The 24,801-nt window shown below is 45.4% G+C and overlaps 1 protein-coding gene across 5 annotated transcripts in view; it reads left to right on the top strand.

Annotated features, from left to right (window-relative positions):
- LOC133159483 (ribosomal RNA processing protein 1 homolog A-like) overlaps positions 1-24,801 on the top strand; it is a 70,367-nt gene that overhangs the window by 24,535 nt on the left and 21,031 nt on the right. For 3 of the 5 annotated variants that reach the window (XM_061286516.1, XM_061286517.1, XM_061286514.1), the window contains exons 9-12: positions 16,750-16,844; positions 17,002-17,099; positions 18,188-18,207; positions 18,288-18,377. In XM_061286516.1, the coding sequence (XP_061142500.1) occupies positions 16,750-16,844; positions 17,002-17,099; positions 18,188-18,207; positions 18,288-18,377 (303 nt within the window). Of the gene's footprint in view, positions 1-16,749; positions 16,845-17,001; positions 17,100-17,523; positions 17,846-18,187; positions 18,208-18,287; positions 18,382-24,801 lie in introns of those variants that run through there. The other 2 variants (XM_061286518.1, XM_061286519.1) reach the window with 2 other exon arrangements.

Here is a 24,801-nt window from a genome sequence, read left to right as displayed (position 1 = left end):
CTAATGGGGAGCAAATTTCCTCGTCTTTTTGGACACTAGCCATAGCACCAGCCCAGGAGCCGCGTACTAGTTGTCGACTCCCCTTTCACGTGCCTGCTCTGCTCACAACACGACAACGCCGCGGCGCACACTGCTCCCGGAAAGAGGAAGCAAGCAACAATGAACTGGATTTCAAAATAAAGTCGCGTCTAATGTCAGAGGTCAAACACGGCGATATGAATCGATGTTTACGTTTAGCATCGATGCCAATAAATCGTAGAGTATTATTATCGATGAATCGTTACACCCCTACTTTCTAAACATTCCCTGTGACGCAACAGTAGTACCGCGGCAACACAGAAGTGTGCACGCGAGTTATTAACAAAGAAAGACTGGACACTGAAAGTTTTTTAAAAGTTTTAATAACATACCTTAACATTTCTTTCCAAACACTGCCTGTGACGCGGCAGTAATACCGCAGCAACACGGAAGTAACACAGCACTAATAGGGTTCGATTAAATAAAACATATTGGTAAAAGTCAGAGACGCGGCGGTAACACAGCAGCAACACGGTAGCACAGCACTAACAGGGCTGATTAAAAAAAGCATACAAGTAAAAGTAAAAAAAAAAAGAACTTCATCGTCTTCATCTTCCTCCTGTGCATTGAAACCATCAAAGTCTTCCGATTGGAATAGCGTTAGTTATCCTTTGCCACACACTTTCTCAGTATCTCTTTTGTCGTCGGTTTTATGCATTTCTTCTAGCATTTTCCATGATGAGGGTCTGTTCATGCTAATTTGATTCATGCACGAAGCACTAAATTACATTAAACTAGCTAGCGACACGTATAGCTCCAGAGTAGACGGGACCACGAAATAAAGAAAAGGGTGACTCAACACAATGTCATCAACATCAACGACCTTTAGCTTAAAAGCGGCATCATATGCATTTCTTTTGTCCCCCATAATGACGGTTTGTGTATCAAAGCTTCAGTAATGTCCGTCTTGATCTCGTTCTGTCTCTTCTTTGTGTGAATTATACGGCACTATTTGCCTGGCGGATGGACATGCGATCAACGCACCACTTTTCTCCCCAGTGACCGTGTCCATAAATCCCTCCGCCCAGCAAAGCGGTGCCGCACAACAGCGGTCCACAGCCTCTTTATGAGTGTATAAAAGTGATCAAGTCATCACAAAAATCACGGAAATAATCATATATAAGCCCCCCATAATGATGGTTTGTGTATAAAAGCTTCCTTTCAGTAATGTCCGTCTTGATCTCGTTCTGTCTCATCTTTGTGTAAATATTACAGCACTATTTGCCTGGCGGATGTACATGCGATCAACACACTACTTTACTCCCCAGTGACCATGTCATATCCCTCCGCCCAGCAAAGCAGTGCTGCAAAACAGCAGTCCACAGCCTTTTTAAGAGTGTATAAAAGTGATCAAGTCGTCACAAAAATCCCGGAAAGAATCCCATATAAAACGCACCAGACTATAAACCGTAGGGTTTAAAATTTGAGAAAAAAGTTGCGGCTTATAGTCCGAGATTTACGGTAATCTCTTTCTGACGCCAATCCCTCTCAAATCAAACGGCGTTCGTGCTGAGTACCGTAACTTCCGCCCTATAAGGCGCACCTAAAAACCTAAATTTTTATCAAAAGTCGATAGTCCGGTGCGCCTTATATATGGATCAAGTGATGAATTTGTTGATCCATACTTGTTGTACACAGTGCTCTGCCAAAATGTTTTAGTACGACTAGTAAATTACAAGGTCGCATCGCTTCCCAACATTACGGTAACTGTAGTCAGGGGGCGTCACCGAATAGCTGTTGTACCCGCGAGGCTATTTCATTTCAAAATAGGCTGCTCCGTTAATGTTTCGAGTAAATCTACGGATTGATATGGAAGGGAAACATAGGTAAGTAGTACCAATGCGTTAAATCGAACTTTAGTCAGTTCTGATCATCTTTATAGGAGATCGTTTGAGAAACTCGATTGTTTACACTTTGCTGAGGCTCATGGGAGATTGCGAGCTGAGGCTCATAGGAAATTGCGGATGGCTAATGCTATAACAATAGCTGCTATACGCGCGAGGCTATTTCATGTCAAAATAGGCTGCTCTGTTAATGTTTCGAGTAAATCTACGGAACGATATGGAAGGGAAACATAGGTAAGTAGTACCAATGCGTTAGATCGAACTTTAGTCAGTTCCAATCATTTTATAGGGGATCGTTTGAGAAACGCGTTGGTTACTGGCTAGTGGGTGCATACCGCAACCCTAGTCAACCTCAGTTTGTTGCAGTAAAGTTTCTATTTTATGCGCCTTATAGTCCGGTGCGCCTTATATATGGACAAAGTTTTAAAATAAGCCGTTCATTGAAGGTGCGCCTTATACCCCGGTGCGCCTAATAGGGCGCAAAATATGGTAACTCTAATTTGAGACACGTCTTCAGAATAACCGCGCCATAATGATGGCTCCCTTCTATTGTTTGAGGCTTTTGTTATGTTACGGATATTTTTAAATGTCTTTGTTAAGACCTCAGGGATTCGTTACTCTCGCGCACACTTGCCCTAGTTGTGCCGTAGTAACTATTTATATGGGTCTGCTCTACTTTGTTGCCGAAGTAGCGAGCCTACTTGTCTTTATTTGATGAAGGATTGAATTAATGGAAGTATGACAATAATAGTATTTGAGAAGAAATTTAATACGTTAATCATTCATTCTAAAACTATATATAAACTCCTAACCGTTGAAATACTTCAACAAACTCGATTGTTTAAATGAATATTTCTTTTAAAACGAATCAAATTTTTAAACAAATTATAATTATCCTTCAAATAATTTTGAAGGCAATTTAATGCTTCAATTGTCCGAGTTAGACTTAGACGCGGCCCGACAAATACGGAGCGGGCCCGCGACCAACGGACAATTTAACAGATTTGAATTTTACAATAATCCAACTAGTCTAATTTAAACTCATTCGTTGTCTTACTTAAATGAAGTACATATTTGAACAAATGAAATATTTAACAGGATGAACTGATCCTTCAAATAATTTTGAAGGCAATTCAATTCGGCAATTGTCCGAGTGAGACACATACAGGATGGGCCCGTGACCAACGGAAAATTAAACAGATTTGAATCTAACAATAATCCGACTAGTCTAATTTAAACACCCTCGTTAATTTTCACGGTCCGATTTTATACCATATTAATAACTACCTGTGAATGAATCGAATTGTCAGAACAACAACAAACAATCGATTGCAGATTCAAGAGGTTTTATTCGCTATGTTTGAGCGTGCCAAACAAGGAATTTGACTTTGGTAAATCCACACCATAACCCTCTGTTCAACATTTAGGTGACTAACAACACTCAGGACATGTGAAAAATGGCAAATATTCTCAAACATCGCCTGATCTTAAACTCCCTAAAGGGCAAGGAAAAACTCAAAACTCCTGCTAGGAGAAATGAGAAACCTTGAGAAGAGACCACAGATGGGAAGGTCCCTCTTCCAGAATGACCAGGCTGCAATGGATGCAGAGAGAGCACAGTACAAACAGTGTAGACCAGGGGTCTCAAACTCCGGTCCTCGGGGGCCGCATTCCTACATGTTTTTCAGGTTTCCCTCGTTAAACACACCTGATTCAAATGATCAGTTCATCCTCACGTTTTGCAGGAGCCTGATGATTGAATCAGGTGTGTTTAACAAGGGAAACTTGGAAAACATGTAGGAATGCTGCCCCCGAGGACTGGAGTTTGAGACCCCTGGTGTAGACAAATTCAAAAAAGGTGTGGAGAGCAGGATTTTATTGCACAGTAATGACTCTGACACTCTAAGAGTGGTGTGAGTTCATCAGAGCAACAGCCTGGAGGAAGAAGCTGTCTCTGTGTCTGCTGGTTTTGGCGTACCGAGCTCTATAACGCCGTCCAGAGGGGAGTAGTTCAAACAGACTGCAACCTGGGTGAGAAGGGTCTGTAGAGATGTTCCTTGCACGTTTCCTGGTCCTGGAGCGGTACAAGTCTTGGATAGATGGGAGGTTGATTCCAATTATCTTTTCTGCAGTCCTGATTGTCCGTTGCAGTCTGTGCTTGTCTTGTTTGGAGGCCGATCCAAACCAGACAGTGATGTAGGTGCAGAGGACAGACTGGGTGATGGCAGTGTAGAAGGTCTTCAGAAGCTCTCGCGGCACGTTGAACTTCTTCAGCTGTCTCAGGAAGTACACCCTCTGCTGGGCCTTCTTCCGGACAGAGTATGTGGCCGGTCCATTTCAGGTCCCGAGAGATTGTGGTTCCCAGGAACTTGAAGGTGTCTGTGGATAGAATAGTATTACTGCGGATAGTGAGGCGTAAAAGTGGTGAAGGGTCACGCCGGAAGTCCACTGTCATCTCCACGGTCTTGAGCGGGTTCAGATCCAGGTGGTTTTGGCTACTCCAATGGACCAGCCGCTCCACCTCCTGTCTGTACGCAGTCTCATCACCGTCCTGGAACAGTCCGATGAGAGTGGTGTCGTCTGCATACTTAGAGAGCTTCACAGGAGAGTCACCTGAGGAGAAATCGTTGGTGTAGAGAGAGAAGAGCAGTGGGGAGAGGACGGACCCCTGAGGGGCTCCAGTATTGGTTGTCCGGGTGTCAGATGTGACGCCCCCCAGCCTCACATGCTGTCTCCTGTTGGTCAGGAAGCTGGTGATCCATTGACAGGTGGAGGCAGGCACCGCAAGCCGGACGAGCTTCTGTTGGAAGATGTCAGAAGCGATGGTGTTGAACGCAGAGCTGAAGTCCACGAACAGGATCCTGGGGTACGTTCCTGGGGTGTCCAGGTGGTGCAGGATGTAGTGCAGTCCCATGTTGACCGCATCATCCACCGACCTGTTTGCCCGGTAGGCAAACTGGAGGGGGTCAAGCAGGGGGCCCATGACATCCTTCAGGTGGTTCAGCACTAACCTCTCGAAAGAGTTCATGACCACAGAAGTCAGTGCGACAAGTTTATAGTCATTCAAACCTGTGATGACGGGCTTCTTGGCCACTGGAACAATGGTGGAGCTCTTGAAGCACGAGGGCACCTCACACAGCTCCAGAAAACGGTTGAAGATCCGTGCAAAGGTGGGCGCCAGCTGCTCAGCGCAGACTTTCAAGCAGGAAAGTGACACGCCGTCTGGGCCCGGTGCCTTGCTGGCGCACTTCCTTCTCGCGGATCTGGAGTGCAGGCGCGGCCTCTGCAAGAGAGAGATTGGGTGACAACGGTGATAGAGGTGTGGACAGAGCAGTTGTGGGGAGAGATGAGTATGTAGATTGTGCTGCAGGAAGTCCCGTTGTGTGGGAGGACCGATCAAACCAGCAGTAGAACCTGTTTAGCTGGTTAGCAAGCCTTGGGCTCTCCACAGGACGGGGAGGGGTCGTTTCTTGAAGCCCGTGAAGCTCTGCAGACCTTTCCACACTGTTGAGGGATCAGGATTGGAAGAGAGGTGTCTCTTCAGGCTCTCCCCGTAACACCTCCTGGCTTTCCTGCCCTCTCGGTTCAGTGTTTTTCTGGTCTGCTTGAACAGGTCGCGGTCGCCGCTCCTGTAGGCCTCCTCCTTGACTTTGCGCAGCCTCCTGAGGTTCGGTGTAAACCAAGGTTTGCCGTTGTTGTACGTGCAGAAGGTCTTAGTCTGCACACACAGAGCCTCACAAAAACTGATGTATGATGTGACAGTGTCAGTGAGTTCATGCAGGTCTGAAGTTGCAGCTTCGAAAACTCCCCAATCGGTGCAGTCAAAGCAGGCTTGGAGGTCCTGCCTTGACTCCACTGTCCACTTCCTCACAGTCCTCACCACAGGCTTAGACGTTTTTAGTTTCTGCCTGTAGGCCGAGATCAGATGAACTAGACAGTGGTCCGAGAGTCCTAAAGCTGCACGAGCCACAGAGTGGTATGCATCCTTAATCACGGTGTAGCAGTGGTCCAGAGTCTGTGCCCCTCTGGTGGGACACGTTACGTGCTGTCTGTATCTGGGGAGTTCGTGTGCGAGGTTCGCCCTGTTAAGATCACCCAGAACAATGATTAGTGAGTTTGGTAGAAGTTTCTCCATGTCTGTTACCTGGTCAGCCAGCATCTGCGTGACTTCACACGCACGTGCGTGTGGTGGAATGTAAACAGCCGCCATGACGATTGAGGAGAACTCCCGTGGTGAATAGAACGGCCGGCAGTTTATGAAAAGTGTTTCTAGGAGAGAGCTGCAAAACTTTCAACACCGTGACATCAGTACACCAACGTTCATTAATGTAGAAACGGAGACCACCTCCCTTTGATTTTCCGGAGAGCTCCGCGCTGCGATCTGCCCGCGTTAGCTGAAACCCCGCTAACTCCACGGCGTGGTGGGGGGTTTGTTCGCTGAGCCACGTTTCAACAAAGCACAGCGCGGCGGATCTGCTGAGGAGCAGCAGTTCGTCCATCTTGTTCGCCAGGGAGCGGACATTCGCCAGATGAATTGACAGTAGGGCAGAACGGAACCCTCTCTGCCTCAGCTTTACGAGGGCTCCGGCTCGTTTTCCGCGCCGCCGTCGCGCTAGCTTGTATAGGACCGCCGCTCCGGCTAGAATCTCCGACAAACACTCTGAATCAGAGAGAACAGGAGAGAAAATACCAGAAGAAGAATGTCCGATGTTTAACAGCGCTTCTATGGTAAAAGTGATCCGGGATGGTTAGCAGAGGACACAGGAAACACAAAATAAGACAAAGAAACAGAAAGCGACTCACCGTGGCTGCCATCCGCGGCGCCATCATATAGTACCATACAAATTAGCGCACAACTAATTAAATTATTATACAAGCCACATTTATTGAACACGCATGAAATAGAATTACAAATCTTAATTCTTTCAACAACTTGAACAATTTCACTCAATGATACCCGTGCAAATAAAATCATTCAGTCCCGGAGTCCTTTTGATTATAAAACATAAATCAGAAAAGTAGGAAAAGGTTGCTACCATTTGTGTGCTAGTTTTGGTGGAAATAAAGTTGAGTGATCAGTTCGCTTTTATTTCTAAAATTCAAATTTGGGAAATAGGTTGGCCTCAAGAGGACCGACGCTAGCCGGACGGCTGTCCTCCCCCTCGCGTAATAACAGAAAAAGCCGTTCCCCTCACCTAGTTCCTCATAAAATGTCGTCAAGTCCAATTCTTTGAGTAATTCCAAGTTAATCCAAGCAAGCGATCTTGCGTCTCACACTAAGATTCCTGAGGCTTGAAAAAAGTCTTGGACCTCTTGCGGACTTCTTCACGTATTAATGCTCTTCGGGAGAGAGAAGCCTCGTGGTTGCCTGCGGTGGCTTTTTTATAGGCCTCACTGCCCCCCCCCCCCTTTACTGGCACCTATACTTTGTATAGCATAGGATTGCCCGATCTCAGCTGTGAACCTCAGCATCTTTATTGCGCAATCAGCGCCCTTTCCCACACTAAGCAAGACTGCTGCTCCTGCCCCTTGGCAGCTGTTTCCGCTTTTTCATTTTTCCCACACACTATTTTCCACCAAAAATACAGCCAACACCCTGGTAAGCCTCCCAATTCCTCTTTTGAATTCTTCACATACCTTTTTATGAAAATAACACTTCAATGTTAAATGTCAACAAAACATAAAATCATGAATCCTTGATTATACTGATTGAAACATCTCAAGACATCCCTTTTGAATATTTCTTACTGATTATGATTAACACGTCATAACTTCTGAATCAAACTTTTAAACGTTTCTTTACTGATTAACACGTCATTACTTTTGAATCAACCTTTTAAACATTTCTTACTGGTTGACGCATGTCATAACTTTTGAATCAACCTGAATCAAACATTTTTTAACACACCACCATATTCATAGTAGTGGGCACCTTGGTCCAATGACGTGATAATATCGCTTTAAGCTGTTACTGAATATATTTAGCCAAGCAAAGAAATAAAATCAAAAATCCAAACATTTGTGCTTCCATGTGTGACCCAAAACACACCCCGCGTTATTCTGTTTATCCCTATTTTTGCTAGTTCAGCTTGTTTTGCCATACTCCCCTTCTGGTCTCATGTAACGGTTTGGCACCATCTCTTGGGAAAAATTTGGAATTCCAGCAATTCCAATTTACTCAATAACTCTCAATTCAAATTTTGCACCATCTGCTGCTAAAATTTATTCCTGGGAACAATCCAATACTCCTGCACCTGCATCTGTTTTCCCCATCCACCATGTTACTTGACTCTCTCGCTCTCTCTCTCTCTATATCTATCTCTCTATATATATATACACACACACACACATATATATACACATGTAAATATGTACCGTAATTTCCGTATAAGTCGCACCGTAGTATAAGTCGCACCAGCCATGAAATGCCAAAAAAAGGGAAAAAAAAACATAAGTCGCGCCGGAGTATAAATCGCACTTTGGGGGGCAATTTATTCGACAAAAGCCAACACCAAGAACAGTCATGAACGAGCAACAACAGGCTAAACGATAGGTATGCTAACGTGACAAACACAAACTAAGAGCTGAGAACGGCCCTGACGTAAAATTCAGAGTTATTCAAAAAACGATTACATAAATAACACGTTAATAAAACCATCTGTGTCACTCCACTTCATTAAATCCATCAATCGTCCTTTGTCAACAATGCGCGCGCCGCGGACGGCTCTTGCACTTCAAAATATTCCACAGGCCCATATAACGATGTATAAATTATACCGTTTTTTTTCGTGTATAGTGCGCAAAATTTAACTAATTTATCGTCCTAAAATCTGGGGTGCGCATTATACATGGGTACAAAAAAAATTTTTTTATTTATTTTTTTATTTTTATTTTTTTTAAATGTTTTTTTTTTTTTTTTTTAAGTCCCAATGATCGTCACACACGCAGGGAGGCAATGGGTCCCATTTTTATAGTCTTTGGTATGGTCTTAACTAGGCTGGATGTAATTTTTTTTGTTGGCGTTGATTTCTCCGACTGCCCGTAAACGCACCACCGCGCTCCGTGCGCGCACGGGAAAGAGGCGTGCCGGGCGCTCACTGTCGCATTGCTTAAAGAGTGCCTTTGTGTTTTAGGATGAACAGCAGAGACCAAAGGAACAAGGCATTTTGTTATTTGCTGATTGAAATTGCTAATTAAACTGTGAATTGAAACTAATAGGAAGAAAACAACTCTTGCTCTTTATATAGCTGACGTGTCTTGCGCAGCCGTTCTGTGCATTTTATTTCACAACACTTTGCCTTGTTCCTTTCTTCTCTGCTGTTCACTTCAAACACGCTCCATGCGACCGCAATGCTCTCGTATCAGACGCTTGCTCGATCGCCTGCTCGTTTGCTGTCTGTCACATTGTACCCTACACAAATCCGAAACATTTGTTGCGGCTCCGAGTCACGACGAGGGGCAAGTTTTGGTTTCCAAGGGTGTTTTTATTCCTCTTCAACGTCTCTCCCATACAGAGCCGCCTTTTTCACGTCCGCACCCGTCTTTCCCGTGCGCGCACGGAGCGCGGTGGTGCGTTTAAGGGCAGTCGGAGAAATCAACGCCAACAAAAAAAATTACATCCAGCCTAGTTAAGACCATACCAAAGACTATAAAAATGGGACCCATTGCCTCCCTGCGTGTGTGATGATCATTGGGACTTAAAAAAAAAAAAAAAAAAAAAAAAATTTAAATTCATAAAAATTGGGTGCGTATTATACATGGGGGCGCACTATACACGGAAAAAAACGGTATATCAAATAACTATTATATAAGCAATAATGTTATCAAACCATCTGTGCACTCTAAATCATTAAATCCATCGATCAAATTCCTCGTCCTTTGTCAACATTGCCGCGCGTGCGCCCTGACGTCAGCCTCGTCGTTATTCCACGGATCTACTATATAACTATATTGTAGCGTTAACAAAGTTCAAGGAAAGACGTGGGTTTGGTAAACGGCTCTTTATTTAACAAAACAAAGCCTGGACTCCCTGGACGAGTCGATCTTTGTCCTTTATGTAAACAACCGCCGCGCTGCTGACGCGACATACATATATATATATATATATATATATACATATATACATATGTATACATATGTATATATATGTATATATATATATATATATATATATATATATATATATATATATATATATATATATATACATATATATATATACATATACATATACACATATATATATATATATACATATACATATATATATACATATATATATATATATATATATATATATATATATATATACATATACATACGTGTGTATATACGTGTGTGTATATACGTGTGTGTATATACGTGTGTGTATATACGTGTGTATATACGTGTGTATATACGTGTGTATATACGTGTGTATATACGTGTGTATATACGTGTGTATATACGTGTGTATATACGTGTGTATATACGTGTGTATATACGTGTGTATATACGTGTGTATATACGTGTGTATATACGTGTGTATATACACCGTGTTCGTAATTATTATGCAAATTGTATTTAAGTGTCATAAAGATTACATTTTTTGTTTTTCAATTAAACTCATGGACGGTATTGTGTGTCGGGGCTCTTTGGATCACTGAAATCAATCTCAGACACCTGTGATAATTAGTCTGCCAGGTGAGCCCAATTAAGGAAAAACTACTTAAGAATGGCGTTCCACATTATTAAGCAGATGACCATTTCCAAGCAACATGGGAAAGAAAAAGGATCTCTCTGCTGTCGAAAAGCGTGAAATAGTTCAATGCCTTGGACAAGGTATGAAGACCTTAGATATTTCACGAAAACTTAAGCGTGATCATCGTACTGTAAAGAGATTTGTGGCTGATTCAGGGCACACATGGGTTCGTGCAGATAAAGGCACAACGAGGAAGGTTTCTGCCAGACAAAAACATCGGATTAAGAGAGCAGCTGCTAAAATGCCATTACAGAGTAGCAAACAGATATTTGAAGCTGCTGGTGCCTCTGGAGTCCCACGAACATCAAGGTGTAGGATCCTCCAGAGTCTTGCAGTTATGCGTAAACCCTCTATTCGGCCACCCCTAAACAACGCTCACAAGCAGAAACGGCTGCAGTGGGCCCAGGAATACATGAAGACTAATTTTCAAACAGTCTTGTTCACTGATGAGTGCCGTGCAACCTTGGATGGTCCAGATGGATGGAGTCGTGGATGGTTGGTGGACGGCCACCATGTCCCAACAAGGCTGCGACGTCAGCAAGGAGGTGGCGGAGTCATCTTTTGGGCCGGAATCATGGGGAGAGAGCTGGTTGGCCCCTTTAGGGTCCCTGAAAGTGTGAAAATGACATCTGTAAAGTATGTGGAGTTTCTGACTGACCACTTTCTTCCATGGTACAAAAAGAAGAACCGTGCTTTCCGTAGCAAAATCATCTTCATGCATGACAATGCACCATCTCATGCTGCAAGGAATACCTCTGCATCATTGGCTGCTATGGGCATAAAAGGAGAGAAACTCATGGTGTGGCCCCCATCCTCCCCTGACCTCAACCCTATTGAGAACCTTTGGAGCATCCTCAAGCAAAAGATCTATGAGGGTGGGAGGCAGTTCACATCCAAACAGCAGCTCTGGGAGGCTATTCTGACATCCTGCAAAGAAATTCAAGCAGAAACTCTCCAAAAACTCACAAGGTCAATGGATGCAAGAATTGTGAAGCTGCTATCAAATAAAGGGTCCTATGTTAAAATGTAACTTGACCTGTTAAGATGTTTTTGATTGAAATAGCTTTTGATTTCAGTAAATATGACCTCCTAATGCTGTAAATTCTAAAGATGAGCATTTCAGTTCATAACAACCTATAAAATGTTATAAAACTCTGTTGTGCGTAATAATTTGGAACAGTGCATTTTAAGTTTTTTATTTTTGAAAAATTCTGTTATCATTGGGAGGTTTGTTCAATAACATTCGAATTCATTAAACTAATGGTTGATGACTTGAAAACTATGCTGACTCATTTGCATCGACTATTTAGGAAAATCTGAGATAAATATCATTTGCATAATAATTTGGAACACGGTGTAGTTGAATGCCCTTTTAATGTGTAATGATATTTGTCATAATCATCCTTTGGTGGTAACATTGCGTCTTCCAAATATGTACACTCAAAAGATGACGCCTTTGATTGCTACTTTGGTTCGGTGGCGAGCTATTTATTTAGTAGCAGCTAAATTGCGATTGTTTATGTGGGTGGGATGTCCAAACTGTACTCATATTTGTGTTACACATGGTCACTTGGGTGGTACAAGTTCAAGTAATTCAACTAGATTTACTTAATCATGCCCCTTTTGGAGGGCATATTTTGCACGTGCACAATGGGAAGCTTTATTTACGCCGCGTCACTTCAGCGAGCAGTACTGCCATGGAAGAAATGATGTGATGTTCCATCCATCCATCCATCTTCCGCTTATCCGGGGTCCGGTCGCGGGGGCAGCAGCTTCAGGAGGGACTCCCAGACTTCTCTCTCCCCAGCCACTTCATCTAGCTCATCCCGGGGGATCCCAAGGCGTTCCCAGGCCAGCTGAGAGACATAGTCTCTCCAGCGCGTCCTGGGTCGTCCCCGGGGCCTCCTACCGGTGGGACATGCCCGGAACACCTCCCCAGAGAGGCGTCCAGATGAGATGCCAGAGCCACCTCATCTGGCTCCTCTCAACGTGGAGGAGTAGCGACTCTACTCCGAGTCTCTCCCGGATGACCGAATTTCTCACTCTATCTCTAAGGGAGAGCCCGGACATCCTGCGGAGAAAACTCATTTCGGCCGCTTGTATCCGGGATCTCGTTCTTTTGATCACGACCCATAGCTTGTGACCATAGGTGAGGGTAGGAGCGTAAATCGACCGGTAAATTGAGAGCTTTGCCTTTTGGCTCAGCTCTCTCTTTACCACGATGGACCGGTACAGAGTCCGCATTACTGCCGACGCTGCACCGATCCGCCTGTCGATCTCGCGCTCCATCCTCCCCTCACTCGTGAACAAGACCCCAAGATACTTAAACTCCTCCACTTGGGGCAGGATCTCATCCCCGATCTGGAGAGGGCATTCCACCCTTTTCCGATCGAGGACCATGGACTTGGATTTGGAGGTGTTGACCCTCATCCCAACCACTTCACACTCGGCTGCGAACCGCTCCAGTGAGAGCTGGAGATCACGGCCTGAAGAAGCCAACAGCACCACGTCGTCTGCAAAAAGCAGAGACGCGATGCTGAGGTCCCCAAACCGGACTCCCTCAACGCCTCGGCTGCGCCTAGAAATTCTGTCCATAATAATTATGAACAGAATCAGTGACAAAGGGCAGCCTTGGCGGAGTCCAACCCTCACTGGGAACGAATCCGACTTACTGCCGGAAATGCGGACCAAACTCTGGCATCGGTTATACAGGGACCGAAGCGCCCTTATCAGTTGGCTCGGTACCCCGTACTCCCGAAGCACCCCCGACAGGACTTCCCGAGGGACACGGTTGAACGCCTTCTCCAAGTCCACAAAACACATGTGGACTGGTTGGGCGAACTCCCATGCACCCTCGAGGATCCTGCTGAGGGTGAAGAGCTGGTCCACTGTTCTACGGCCAGGACGAAAGCCACACTATTCCTCCTGAATCCGAGGTTCGACCTCCCGATGGACCCTCCTCTCCAGCCCCCCTGAATAGACCTTACCAGGGAGGCTGAGGAGTGTAATTCCCCTGTAATTGGAACACACCCTCCGGTCCCCCTTCTTAAAGAGGGGAACCACCACCCCAGTCTGCCAATCCAGAGGCACTGTCCCCGATGTCCACCCCTTAAGAACTCCGGGCGGATCTCATCCACCCCCGGGGCCTTGCCACCAAGGAGTTTTTTTTAACTACCTCAGTGACTTCAACCCCAGAGATTGGAGAGTCCGCCTCAGAGTCCCCAGGCCCTGCCTCCACAATGGAAGGCGTGTCGGTGGAATTGAGGAGGTCCTCGAAGTATTCACCCCACCAACACGCAGCACGCCATCTCCACTGTAAACAGTGTTGACGTTGCACTGCTTCCCCCTCCTGAGACTCCGGATGGTGGACCAGAATTTCCTCGAAGCCGTCCGGAAGTCATTCCTAATGGCCTCGCCAAACTCTCACGCCCGGGTTTTTGCCTCAGCAACCGCCGAAGCCGCGTTCCGCTTGGCCATCTGGTACCTGTCAGCTGCCTCGGGAGTCCCGCAGGCCAAAACAGCCCGATAGGACTCCTTCTTCAGCTTGACGGCATCCCTTACCGCCGGTGTCCACCAGCGGTTTCGGGGATTGTCGACACGACAGGCACCAATAACCTTACGGCCACAGCTCCCGTCGGCCGCCTCAACAATGGAGGCGCGGAATAAGGTCCACTCTGACTCAATGTCCCCCACCTCCCCCGGGACGTGGGAAATGTTCTGCCGGAGGTGGGAGTTGAAGCTCTTCCTGACAGGGGATTCCGCCAGACGTTCCCAGCAGACCCTCACAGAACGTTTGGGTCTGCCAGGTCGGACCGGCATCTTCCCCCACCATCGGAGCCAACCCACCACCAGGTGGTGATCAGTTGACAGCGCCGCCCCTCTCTTCGCCAGAGTGTCCAAAACATGCAGCCGCAAATCCGATGGCACGACTACAAAGTCGATCATCAAACTGCGGCCTAGGGTGTCCTGGTGCCAAGTGCACACATAGACACCCTTATGTTTGAACATGGTGTTCATTATAGAAAATCCGTGTCGAGCACAGAAGTCCAATAATAGAACACCGCTCGTTCCTCCCAATCACGCCCTTCCAGGTCTCACTGTCATTGCCCACGTGAGCATTGAAGTCACCCAGTACAACAATGGAGTCCCCAGAAAGAGTGCTCTCCAGCACCTCCTCCAGAGACTCCAAAAAGAGTGGGTACTCTGAACTGCCGTTTGGTGCATAGACACAAACATTAGTCAGGACCCGTCCCCCCACCCGAAGGCAGAGGGAGGCTACCCTCTCGTTCACCGGGGTGAACCCCAATGTGCAGGCGCCCAGCCGGGGGGCAATAAGTATACCCACACCTGCTCGACGCCTCTCACCGTGGGCAACTCCAGAGTGGAAGAGAGTCCAGCCCCTCTCGAGAGGGCTTGTACCGGAACCCAAACTGTGCGTGGAGGCAAGTCCGACTATATCTAGTCGGAACTTTTCTGCCTCGCACACCAGCTCGGGTTCCTTTCCAGCCAGAGAGGTGACATTCCATGTCCCAAGAGCCAGCTTCTGCAGCCGGCGATCAGACCGCCAAGATCCCTGCCTTTGGCCGCCGCCCAGCTTGCAATGCACCCGACCCCTTTAGCCCCTCCCACAGGTGGTGAGTCCATGGGAAGGGGAACCCACGTTTCCTTTTCGGGCTGAGCCCGGCCGGGCTCTATGGACGAAGGCCCGGCCACCAGACGCTCGCCTTCGAGCCCCGCCTCCAGGCCTGGCTCCAGAGGGGGGGCCCCGGTGCGCCGCGTCCGGGCGAGGGAAATCTGTGTCCATATATATTTTTCATCATAAGGGCCTTTTTGAGCCGTGCTTTGTCTGGCCCTTCGCCTAGGACCCGTTTGCCATGGGTGAGCCTACCAGGGGCATGAAGCCCCAGACAACATGGCTCCTAGGATCATAGGGGCACGCAAACCCTTCCACCACGATAAGGTGACGACTCACGGAGGTGATGATGTGATGTTCTTTTGTCAAAATGGCTTAGTCTTCGGAAGATAATGCCAAGTAATCGATGCCCATCAGATGCGTATTTAGCTGCATCTTACGTTCTGACAAAAATAGAACAGAAATTAATTGAAAAAAATGTGTGGCTCGAAACAATTACCGTTTAATTGAGGACAGAGGAAAGTGACGTGCGGACATGTGAAAAAGGCGGCTCTGTATGAGAGAGAAGTTGAAGAGGAATAAAACCACCCTTGGAAACCAAAACTTGCCCCTCGTCGTGGCTCGGAGCCGCAACAAATGTTTCAGATTTGTGTAGGGTACGTTGTGACAGCAAATGAGCAGGTGATCGAGCAAGCGTCTGATACAAGAGCATTGCGTTCGTATGGAGCGTGTTTGAAGTGAACAGCAGAGACGAAAGGAACAAGGCAGTGTTGTGAAATAAAATATTACCTGTTATACGCATTTTGTTATTTGCTGATTGTATTAAACTATCACATTCATTGTCAGTCAAGAAGAGAAGAGGACTATTCGCATCGGATCCATAGTGCGCATGCGCAGTGATACTGCCTCCGTATGACGTCCAGTCCGCGATGGAAATTAAGAAACAAACAATATTTGACAATAACACAGGTTTCTGTTCCTGTCTTTGGTAATGTCTTCCTGACTTTTTGTTCCGCGTCTTTGTCGATCAGTCCTGTTGGTTTTGTTAGAGAGTTATGTTAGTTTACCAAGTCTGTGTTTTGAGTTCCTCCAATGAACCCTGGTCCAAGATGCACTTGGTCGGCCTGCGATATATATATATATATATATATATTTTTTTTTAAATTGTACCCATGTATAATGCTAGTTAAATTTTGCGCATTATACACGGAAAAAAACGGTAACAGTTTTTGGGGTCCATGGAGCCAATGTTCCATGTTTCTGCATGAACGTTTACTACTGGGTACACAAGTCTCGTCAAACTTCCATTTAATTGAATCAATGAATGACATTCATTTTGAAAATTAAGCTGTGTGCTAATTCATGTTGAGCTCATTAAGTCTAATGTCTACGGTGTGTGAATCATTTTTTGAACATATTAGGAAGACATTATTTGCTGGTTACTTTGTTTTCAGGTCGTGAATTATACGCTGAACAAGACAATCATGGATCAGGAGACTCAGACACTGAGTTACCGTTTGATGACGATAATGTACTACCAGTTCTACAGGTTTGAGTTTGTATTTTTAACACAAATGCATTTTGTTGTTTTAATAATGAGTACGTATAGATATTAATGAATGTGGTTTATTTAAAATTTATATGCTACACTGGACCACTTTTCATCCAGACACTTCCCCTTCCCCCTTGAAACATTTGTTTTATAGTTCGACTATGCAGCTCTTGCTGACAAGTTGTTAGTGATGTCAAGTCAAAGTCGTACACCCAGCCAGAATAGACAGAAAATCTACAAAATCATCAAACTGTAAGTATGTCATAAAATTGTGAGTATCATATTGTATTAAATGTTCTGTCTGTTATCAAATCTGTGTTAATAATCCCATTTCTGGGGGGCAAAAAGGACTAAGGAGTTGTCAGAGACCCATTTTAGTTAGGCATCATCAGTGTGAATTTGGAAACGATATTTGATAATTATACTTTAATACCGTATTTTCTGCACAATAAGTCAGTTTTTTTGTTTTTTGGAAACAATATTTGAAAATTATACTTTTTATACCGTATATTTCGCACTACAAGTCAGTTTTCTTCATAGTTTGGCCGGGGTGTGATCTATAATCAGGAGCGCCTTATATGTGTAATTATAAACACATTATTACTTTATCATTAACACATTACTCACTTACTATAGTATAGTTGCTCACATGTTATTTCCACTTTAAACCACATAGGGCGCACTAGGCCTGTGGAATAATTGGAGCCGCAACTGACAATGAGTCTGACCTCAGCGCCACATGTACTTCCGGAGTCAGCAACGGTGTTTTTTTTAAGTGACAAAGAGGACAAAGATTTTGATGGATTTAATGGTTTGGAGTGACACGGCTGGTTTGATAAACGTGTTATGTTACAGTTATTTGAATAACTGTTATGTTACGTCAGGCACATTTTCAGTTCGTTTATATAACGTTAGCATACTGCATCGTTTAGCCTGTTGTTGCCTATTCATGTCTGTTCTTGGTGTTGGATTTTGTCAAATAAATTTCCCAAAACTGTGACTTGTACTCCTGTGCGACTTGTATATGTTTTTTTCTTCTTTAATATGCCTCTTATGGCTGATGCAACTTGTACACCAGAGTGACTTATAGTCTGGAAAATACGATACTTGATCAGTTTATGAAATTTGTGACACTTTGCATTATTGGTACCCAAGAAGTTGCCCTGCTTTAAATAAGAATTTAATAAGGTAGAAATTATCCCTATTCACAAATTTTCAATTGATAAAGTTGTTCGACTCATTTGAAAAGATCGGTTTCCTGCAAAGAGAATGTTATTTCTGACAAGCATTATTAGCCTAACTTGTCTTTTCACATTCTGTTTCTCTCTATTGAATGGCAGGCTGCAGGATCTCAGTGAAGGTATTGCTTTTTTTTTTAGTAGTCTAAACAAAATGTATTTTCCGCTTGTGTTGTGACTCTTTCTCTGCCTTTTTTTTTAGGCATATTTCCTCAAGATGGCTATCCTGAGGAAGTCTCAACAGATGAGGATGATGAAATGTTTGGCAGCAGAAATAAGATGAAGCGTGGAAGTAAGGGAAACATTTAAGAACTGTAATGCCCTTTATCACTGAAAAATGTGGGAATCAAGCCTAGTCATTTGCCAACTATGCGCCAGTGGAAATATATCATAACAAGATGGCTCAGTAAATGTTTATTCATGTAAAAATAAAACAGGCATGCATCCATCCATTTTCAACACTGCTTGTGTTCAATACAAATTAAACAAACATAATGACGAGTTAGGTTTACATCAAGCCTTCGACTGCATTTAGGTCGTGGCTTCTTTCGGCTTATCCCCAAACGCGTCGCCACAGCAAACCGTCCATTTTTGTCCATATGATTCGCATGAGAGGTTTGTGGCACAGTTTTTACGCCGGATTCCCTTCCTGACGCAATCCTCTGCATTTACCCGGGCTCGGAACCGGCACAGGGGAGACACACCCCCCCCCTTCCCCCATGGCTGCATATGGTTCCCTCACTAAGAATCGAACCAAATTATAAAGTATAATTAAATTTTATTTGGGTTCTAAGTCTTGGTATATCTTGTTGGCTGTCCTTCTAGAGCAGGGGTCTCAAATTCAATTTACATGGGGGGCGCTGAAGGCAGAGTCTGGGTGAGGCTGGGCTGCATCAGGATTTCCACAAGACAAGCGGTGATAAAACATTTCAATGTTCTCAAATATCTTTATTTTTAACACAAAATAATGAATTAAATAAATTAAAAATGGATGAAAAAAATAAATCTGTAATAATAAATAAAATTATATTAATGATCATACAGCAGGTGCGGGTTCGATTCCACCTCCGGGCCCTCCCTGTGTGGAGTTTGCATGTTCTCCCCGGGCCCGCGTGGGTCTTCTCCGGGCACTCCGGTTTCCTCCCACATTCCAAAAACATACTTGGTAGGCCGATTGAAGACTCCAAATTGTCCCTAGGTGTGTGTGCGAGTGCGAATGGTTGTTTGTCTCCGTGTGCCCTGCGATCGGCTGGCAACCGGTTCAGGGTGTCCCCCGCCTACTGCCCGATGATGGCTGGGATAGGCTCCAGCACTCCCGTGAACCCCGTGGGAACTAAGCGGTTCAGAAAATGGATGGATGGATGGATGGATGGATCATACAGCAGATACAGACGACTGAAGAAACCACATACAGTCAAACCTCGGTTTTCGACCCCCCCCATCAGCGTTAAGCATGTCTCCAAGGTAGCAGAAGATGTCCACCACCTCGTACATCTCCCCATCTACCACGAGCTCCTCTTGCTTAGCTGGGTCTGCTTGGGCGACTTCTCCCCTACACCGCTTGCAATGGAAGGTCTCACTTGCAGCTAGTAGGCTGCCTTTTACTCCGCTGCATCTTCGGTGTACCCATCCCTGGCAACCCTTGCACCGGATAGTTAGCTTGCACTCCCTTCCCACAAACTCCACATGGCCATGCTCCTGACTGCGATATCACTCCCAGGCCAGCACCACCGACCATGACCTTTGATTTTGCCGCATTCACCTTCATTCCTTTCACTTCCAGGCACGTCTTCCAGGCCGCTAGCTTCCTAGCTAGGTCTTCTCGGCTGTGAGCCATCAATACCAGGTCATCCGTGTAGAGCAGCTCCCATGGTAGTCCACCCCTCACTTCCCTCGATACCACATCCATCACGATAGCAAACAGTAATGGGCTGAGCACTGATCCCTGGTGCACCCCTACCGTTACTTCAAACGCATTACTGTCGCCAACTCCTGTTCTAACAGTTGTGCAGGCTCTGCGGTAGAGAGCCATCACAGCCTTTACCAGTCCCTCCTCCACACCCGACTTTCTTAGGGCCCACCTCACCACCTCCCTTGGCACCCTGTCGAACGCTTTTTCCAGGTCGACAAAAGCGAAGTACAACCTCTTCCTCTTCTCCTGGTGTTTCTCTTGCATCTCTAGGATGACAAAAATTGCATCTGTTGTACCTTTACCAGGCATGAAGCCATACTGCATCTCGTCCACCTTTACCCGTGTCCTCACCCTCCTTTCCAACACCCTCTCTAATAACTTCATTCCATTCAATAATAAATAAAATAAATAAATATATTAAAAAACTGTATAACAAAATAAAACAAAAAATCCTGCTTTAGCAATCATCTTACCAACGACGTAGCTAGCTTCGACTGCTGCATTATTCTCTGTGGTTGCTTTCTTAAAGAAATCTTGCCTCAGCAGACGTGTTTTAAGACTGGCAACCTGGTTGGCTCTCTCATCTCCCTGGCATTTTTTGTACTCCTCAGCATGTCTAGTTGTATAATGACGTTTCAAATTGTATTCCTTGTGCACCACAACCTTTTCAGTGCAAAAGTGACACATCTGGGTGCCCCTGTGCTCAACAAAGAAATATTGCACTCCCCACTTTCCCTGAGAATGTCTGTGCTCATTTCGCGGATCGAAGGACGAAAAATTTGATCGATGGATTTAATGATTTGGAGTGACACAGATGGTTTGATAATATTTTTGCTTGTATAATAATTTGATATATTATTTAAATATCGTTATATGGGCCTGTGGTATATTTTGAAGTGCAAACGCTGTCAGCGGCGCGCACCCAGCCGGCATTGTTGACATAAAAGACTATTGATGGATTTAATGAATTGTAGTGACACAGATGGTTTTATAAACATGTTATTCATGTAAGAGTTATTTGAATAACTCAATGTTACGTCAGGCCCGTTCTCAGCTCTTCGTTTGTGTTTGTCACGTTAGCATACCTATCGTTTAGCCCAGGGGTCCCCAAACCTTTTCCTGTGAGGGCCACATAACTTTTCCCTTCTCTAATGGGGGGCCGGTGTCAGTTTGTAACAGAAAAAGTATGACGATCGTAGGGGAGCTTAAAAAATTTATTGTTTTCCAGAAAGCCACACATAACCAAATAACGGTTATTTAATAACCCTTTCCAGGTTCTTGACAGAAAAAAAGTCAGGAAACGAATAATAACACTATTAATGAAATAAATGATAACAAGATAACCCTGTCTGAGTTCTTCACAGAAAAAACAGGAAATAAATAATAACTAAATAACTCTCTCTGGGTTCTTCATAGAAAAAAAAGCCATGCAACATTAACTTTCTGTTGTGCCATGCACAATCTTAACAGATAAAAGTTCAGCTCAATTGTCAGAGCAGAATCTCTCTGACACATATGAGCAGTCTCTAAAAGTTCTTGCGTTCCTTCCTTATAATCCTTTTGTAGGTTCCAGTAGGCTTGTAGACACTGCTGTCTTTTTTGTTAAAGTTTGCTAGTGCGTCATAGTCTGGAGTAAAATTTGTTGTTCGCAATTCTTAGGCGAGATCTGAGGTGTTGGTCCGTTTACCTCGATCTGTGACGGGTTGATGTTGACGTTCATGTGGCTGAATGTCACGTTGCGTACGTCGAGCCAAATTGGCCACTCTCTTTTAAACGCTCTGCACTGTGTCCACCTTGCTTTTCCTTGGGCGACTCATTTTAATGGAAGGATTCCAGGGGAAGGTTTGTGGGTGGCTTTAGCACAAAACTGCATCTGAAAGCTCAGCACGCGAATGACAAGAATGCTGTCGTCACAGCCCACGCTATAAATTCGGGACTGATACAAATAGAGCGCGAGTGCACCATGTCCGTACACTCAGTAGTACTGAAAGCACCGAGCTTTCTGACACAGCTTCCGGTAGTAAATGCGCAGGGTTGCGCTTCCCCATCTACTGGGGAAACGCAGTCATTGCAGGCAAAATGATCAAAAAAAAAAAGTTTAATACAATTTGTTCAGGGTTGGCGGGCCGGATTAAACGGTCCCGTGGGCCGTATCCGGCCCGCGGGCCGTAGTTTGGTGACCACTGGTTTGGCCTGTTGTTGCTTGTTCGTGTCTGTTCTTGGTGTTGGATTTTGTCGAATAAATTTCCCCCAAAATGTGACTTATACTCCGGAGCGACTTTTTTTTCACGTTATTGTGCATTTCATGGCTAATGCGACCTATATTCCAGTGCGACTTTTAGTCTGGAAAATACGGTAAGTTACCCATGCCGTGGGAACTAATGCGCCCCCATACCATCACACCTGGCTTTTGAACTTAGCGTTGATAACAGTCCGGATGGTCCGCTTCCTCTTTGGTCCGGAGGACACGACGTCCAGTGTTTCCAAAAACAATTTGAAAAGTGGACTCATCAGACCACAAAACTCTTTTTCCATTGTGCATCAGTCTAGTTGACATGAGCTCGGGCCCAGAAGACCCGGCGGCGTTTCTTGATGTTGTGTATAAACGGCTCTTGCTTTGCATGGTAGAGTTTTAACCTGCACTTACTGATGTAGTGACGAACTGTATTTACTGTCAGTGGTTTTCTGAAGTTTTCCTAACCCCATTTGGTGATCTCCTTCACACACTCGTGTCGGTTTTTAAGGCAGTGCCGTCTGAAGGATCGAAGGTCACGGTCATTCATTCTTGGTTTCTAGCTGTGGCGCTTACGTGCAGTGGTTTCACCAGTTTCGCTAAAACTTTTGATGATATTATGGACTGTAGATGTTGAAATCCCTAAATTCCATTCAATTTTGCTTTGAGAAATGTTTTTAAACTGTTCAACTATTTTCGCAAGCAGTTGTGGACAAAGTGGTGAACCTCGCCCCATCCATGCTTGTGAACGACTGAGCATGTTTGGGGAGGCTCCTTTTATACCCAATCATGGTACCCACCTGTTCCCAATTAGCCTGATCACATGTGGGATGTTCCAAATAGTTTGATTCAAGAGATTTAAGATTCAAGAGTTTTTTATTCGCCATGTTTGCGCGTGCCAAACAAGGAATTTGACTTCGGTAAATCACAGCCTCTGTTCAACATTTAGGTGACTATCAACACTCAGGACATGTGAAAAATGGCAAATATTCTCAAATATCCCCTGATCTTAAACTCCCAAGAGGGCAAGGAAGAACTCAAAACTCCAGCTAGGGGAACTGAGAAACCTTGAGAACAGACCACAGATGGGAAGGCCCCTTATCCAGGATGACCAGGCTGCAATGGATGCAGAGAGGACACAAAGTACAAACAGTGTAGACAAATTCAAAAAAAGGTGTGGAGAGCAGGATGTTATTGCACAGTAATGACTCTGAGACTCTAAGAGTGGTGTGAGTTCATCAGAGCAACAGCCTGGGGGAAGAAGCTGTCTGTGTCTGCTGGTTTTGGCGTACCGAGCTCTATAACGCCGTCCGGAGGGGAGTAGTTCAAACCAGGGCTGTGGACTCGGGGACTCGGACTCGCTCGGACTCGGTCATTTTTGCCGGACTGTGCTGATTTTGACCGAGTCCACCGAGTCCCTTGCTGCTGAGAATGCGCGTAGAAATACTGTCCACAGCCCTGCTTGCTTGTTATGAAGACAAATTTAGTTGTTGCGTGCGCGCCCGCGCCTGCCAGCCTGCGTGCGTGCGCGCTAAAGACCCACAATGCCCCGCGCGCAGCCAAGCTGGAAGAACCAGCCGCGGGAGCGCCACGCCTTATTTGGAAAGCAAAAAAACGATGTCGTACGGCGTCAGCACTATGTTGTTTTCAATAAAAACATGAACTCACGTTTGCGTCAGTCAATTTTAATTTTTATAAAGGATTATTCTCATTTGATGTCTTAAAATTCATCCGCGTTCTGCCATTGAAGCGGGGTGCATTCATAGACCAGTCGTACAGACGGAACACTCATTCACTTCACCAAAACACTTCACCAAAGGTCTATAGTCATTCAAACCTGTGATGGTGGGCTTCTTGGCCACTGGAACGATGGTGGAGCTCTTGAAGCACGAGGGCACCTCACACAGCGCCAGAGAACGGTTGAAGATCCGTGCAAAGGTGGGCGCCAGCTGCTCATCGCAGACTTTCAAGCAGGAAGGTGACACGCCGTCTGGGCCCGGTGCCTTCCTGGTCTTTTGTCTCCGGAACATCTGGCGCACTTGGATCTGGAGTGCGGGCGCGGCCTCTTCAAGAGAGAGAGTAGGTGACAACGGTGATGGAAGTGTGGACAAAGCGGTTGTTGGGGGAGGTGAGTATGTTGATTGTGCTGCAGGAAGTCCCGTTGTGTGGGAGGACCAATCAAACCTGCAGTAGAACCTGTTTAGCTGGTTAGCAAGCCTTGGGCTCCCCACAGGACGGGGGGGTCGTTTCTTGAAGCCCGTGATGCTCTGCAGACCTTTCCACACTTTTGAGGGATCAGGATTGGCAGAGAGGTGTTTCTTCAGGTTCTCCCCGTAACACCTCCTGGCTTTCCTGACCTCTCGGTTCAGTGTGTTTCTGGTCTGCTTGAGCAGGTCGCGGTCTCCGCTCTTGTAGGCCTCCTCCTTGACTTTGCGCAGCCTCCTGAGGTTCGGTGTAAACCAAGGTTTGTCGTCGTTGTACGTGCAGAAAGTCTTAGTCTGCACACAAAGATCCTCACAAAAACTGATGCATGATGTGGAAGTGTCAGTGAGTTCATGCAAGTCTGAAGTT

The sequence above is a fragment of the Syngnathus typhle genome, linkage group LG9 (assembly GCF_033458585.1).
Source record: "Syngnathus typhle isolate RoL2023-S1 ecotype Sweden linkage group LG9, RoL_Styp_1.0, whole genome shotgun sequence".
Lineage (NCBI taxonomy): Eukaryota > Metazoa > Chordata > Actinopteri > Syngnathiformes > Syngnathidae > Syngnathus > Syngnathus typhle.
This window is presented reverse-complemented; position numbering and strand designations above follow the sequence as displayed.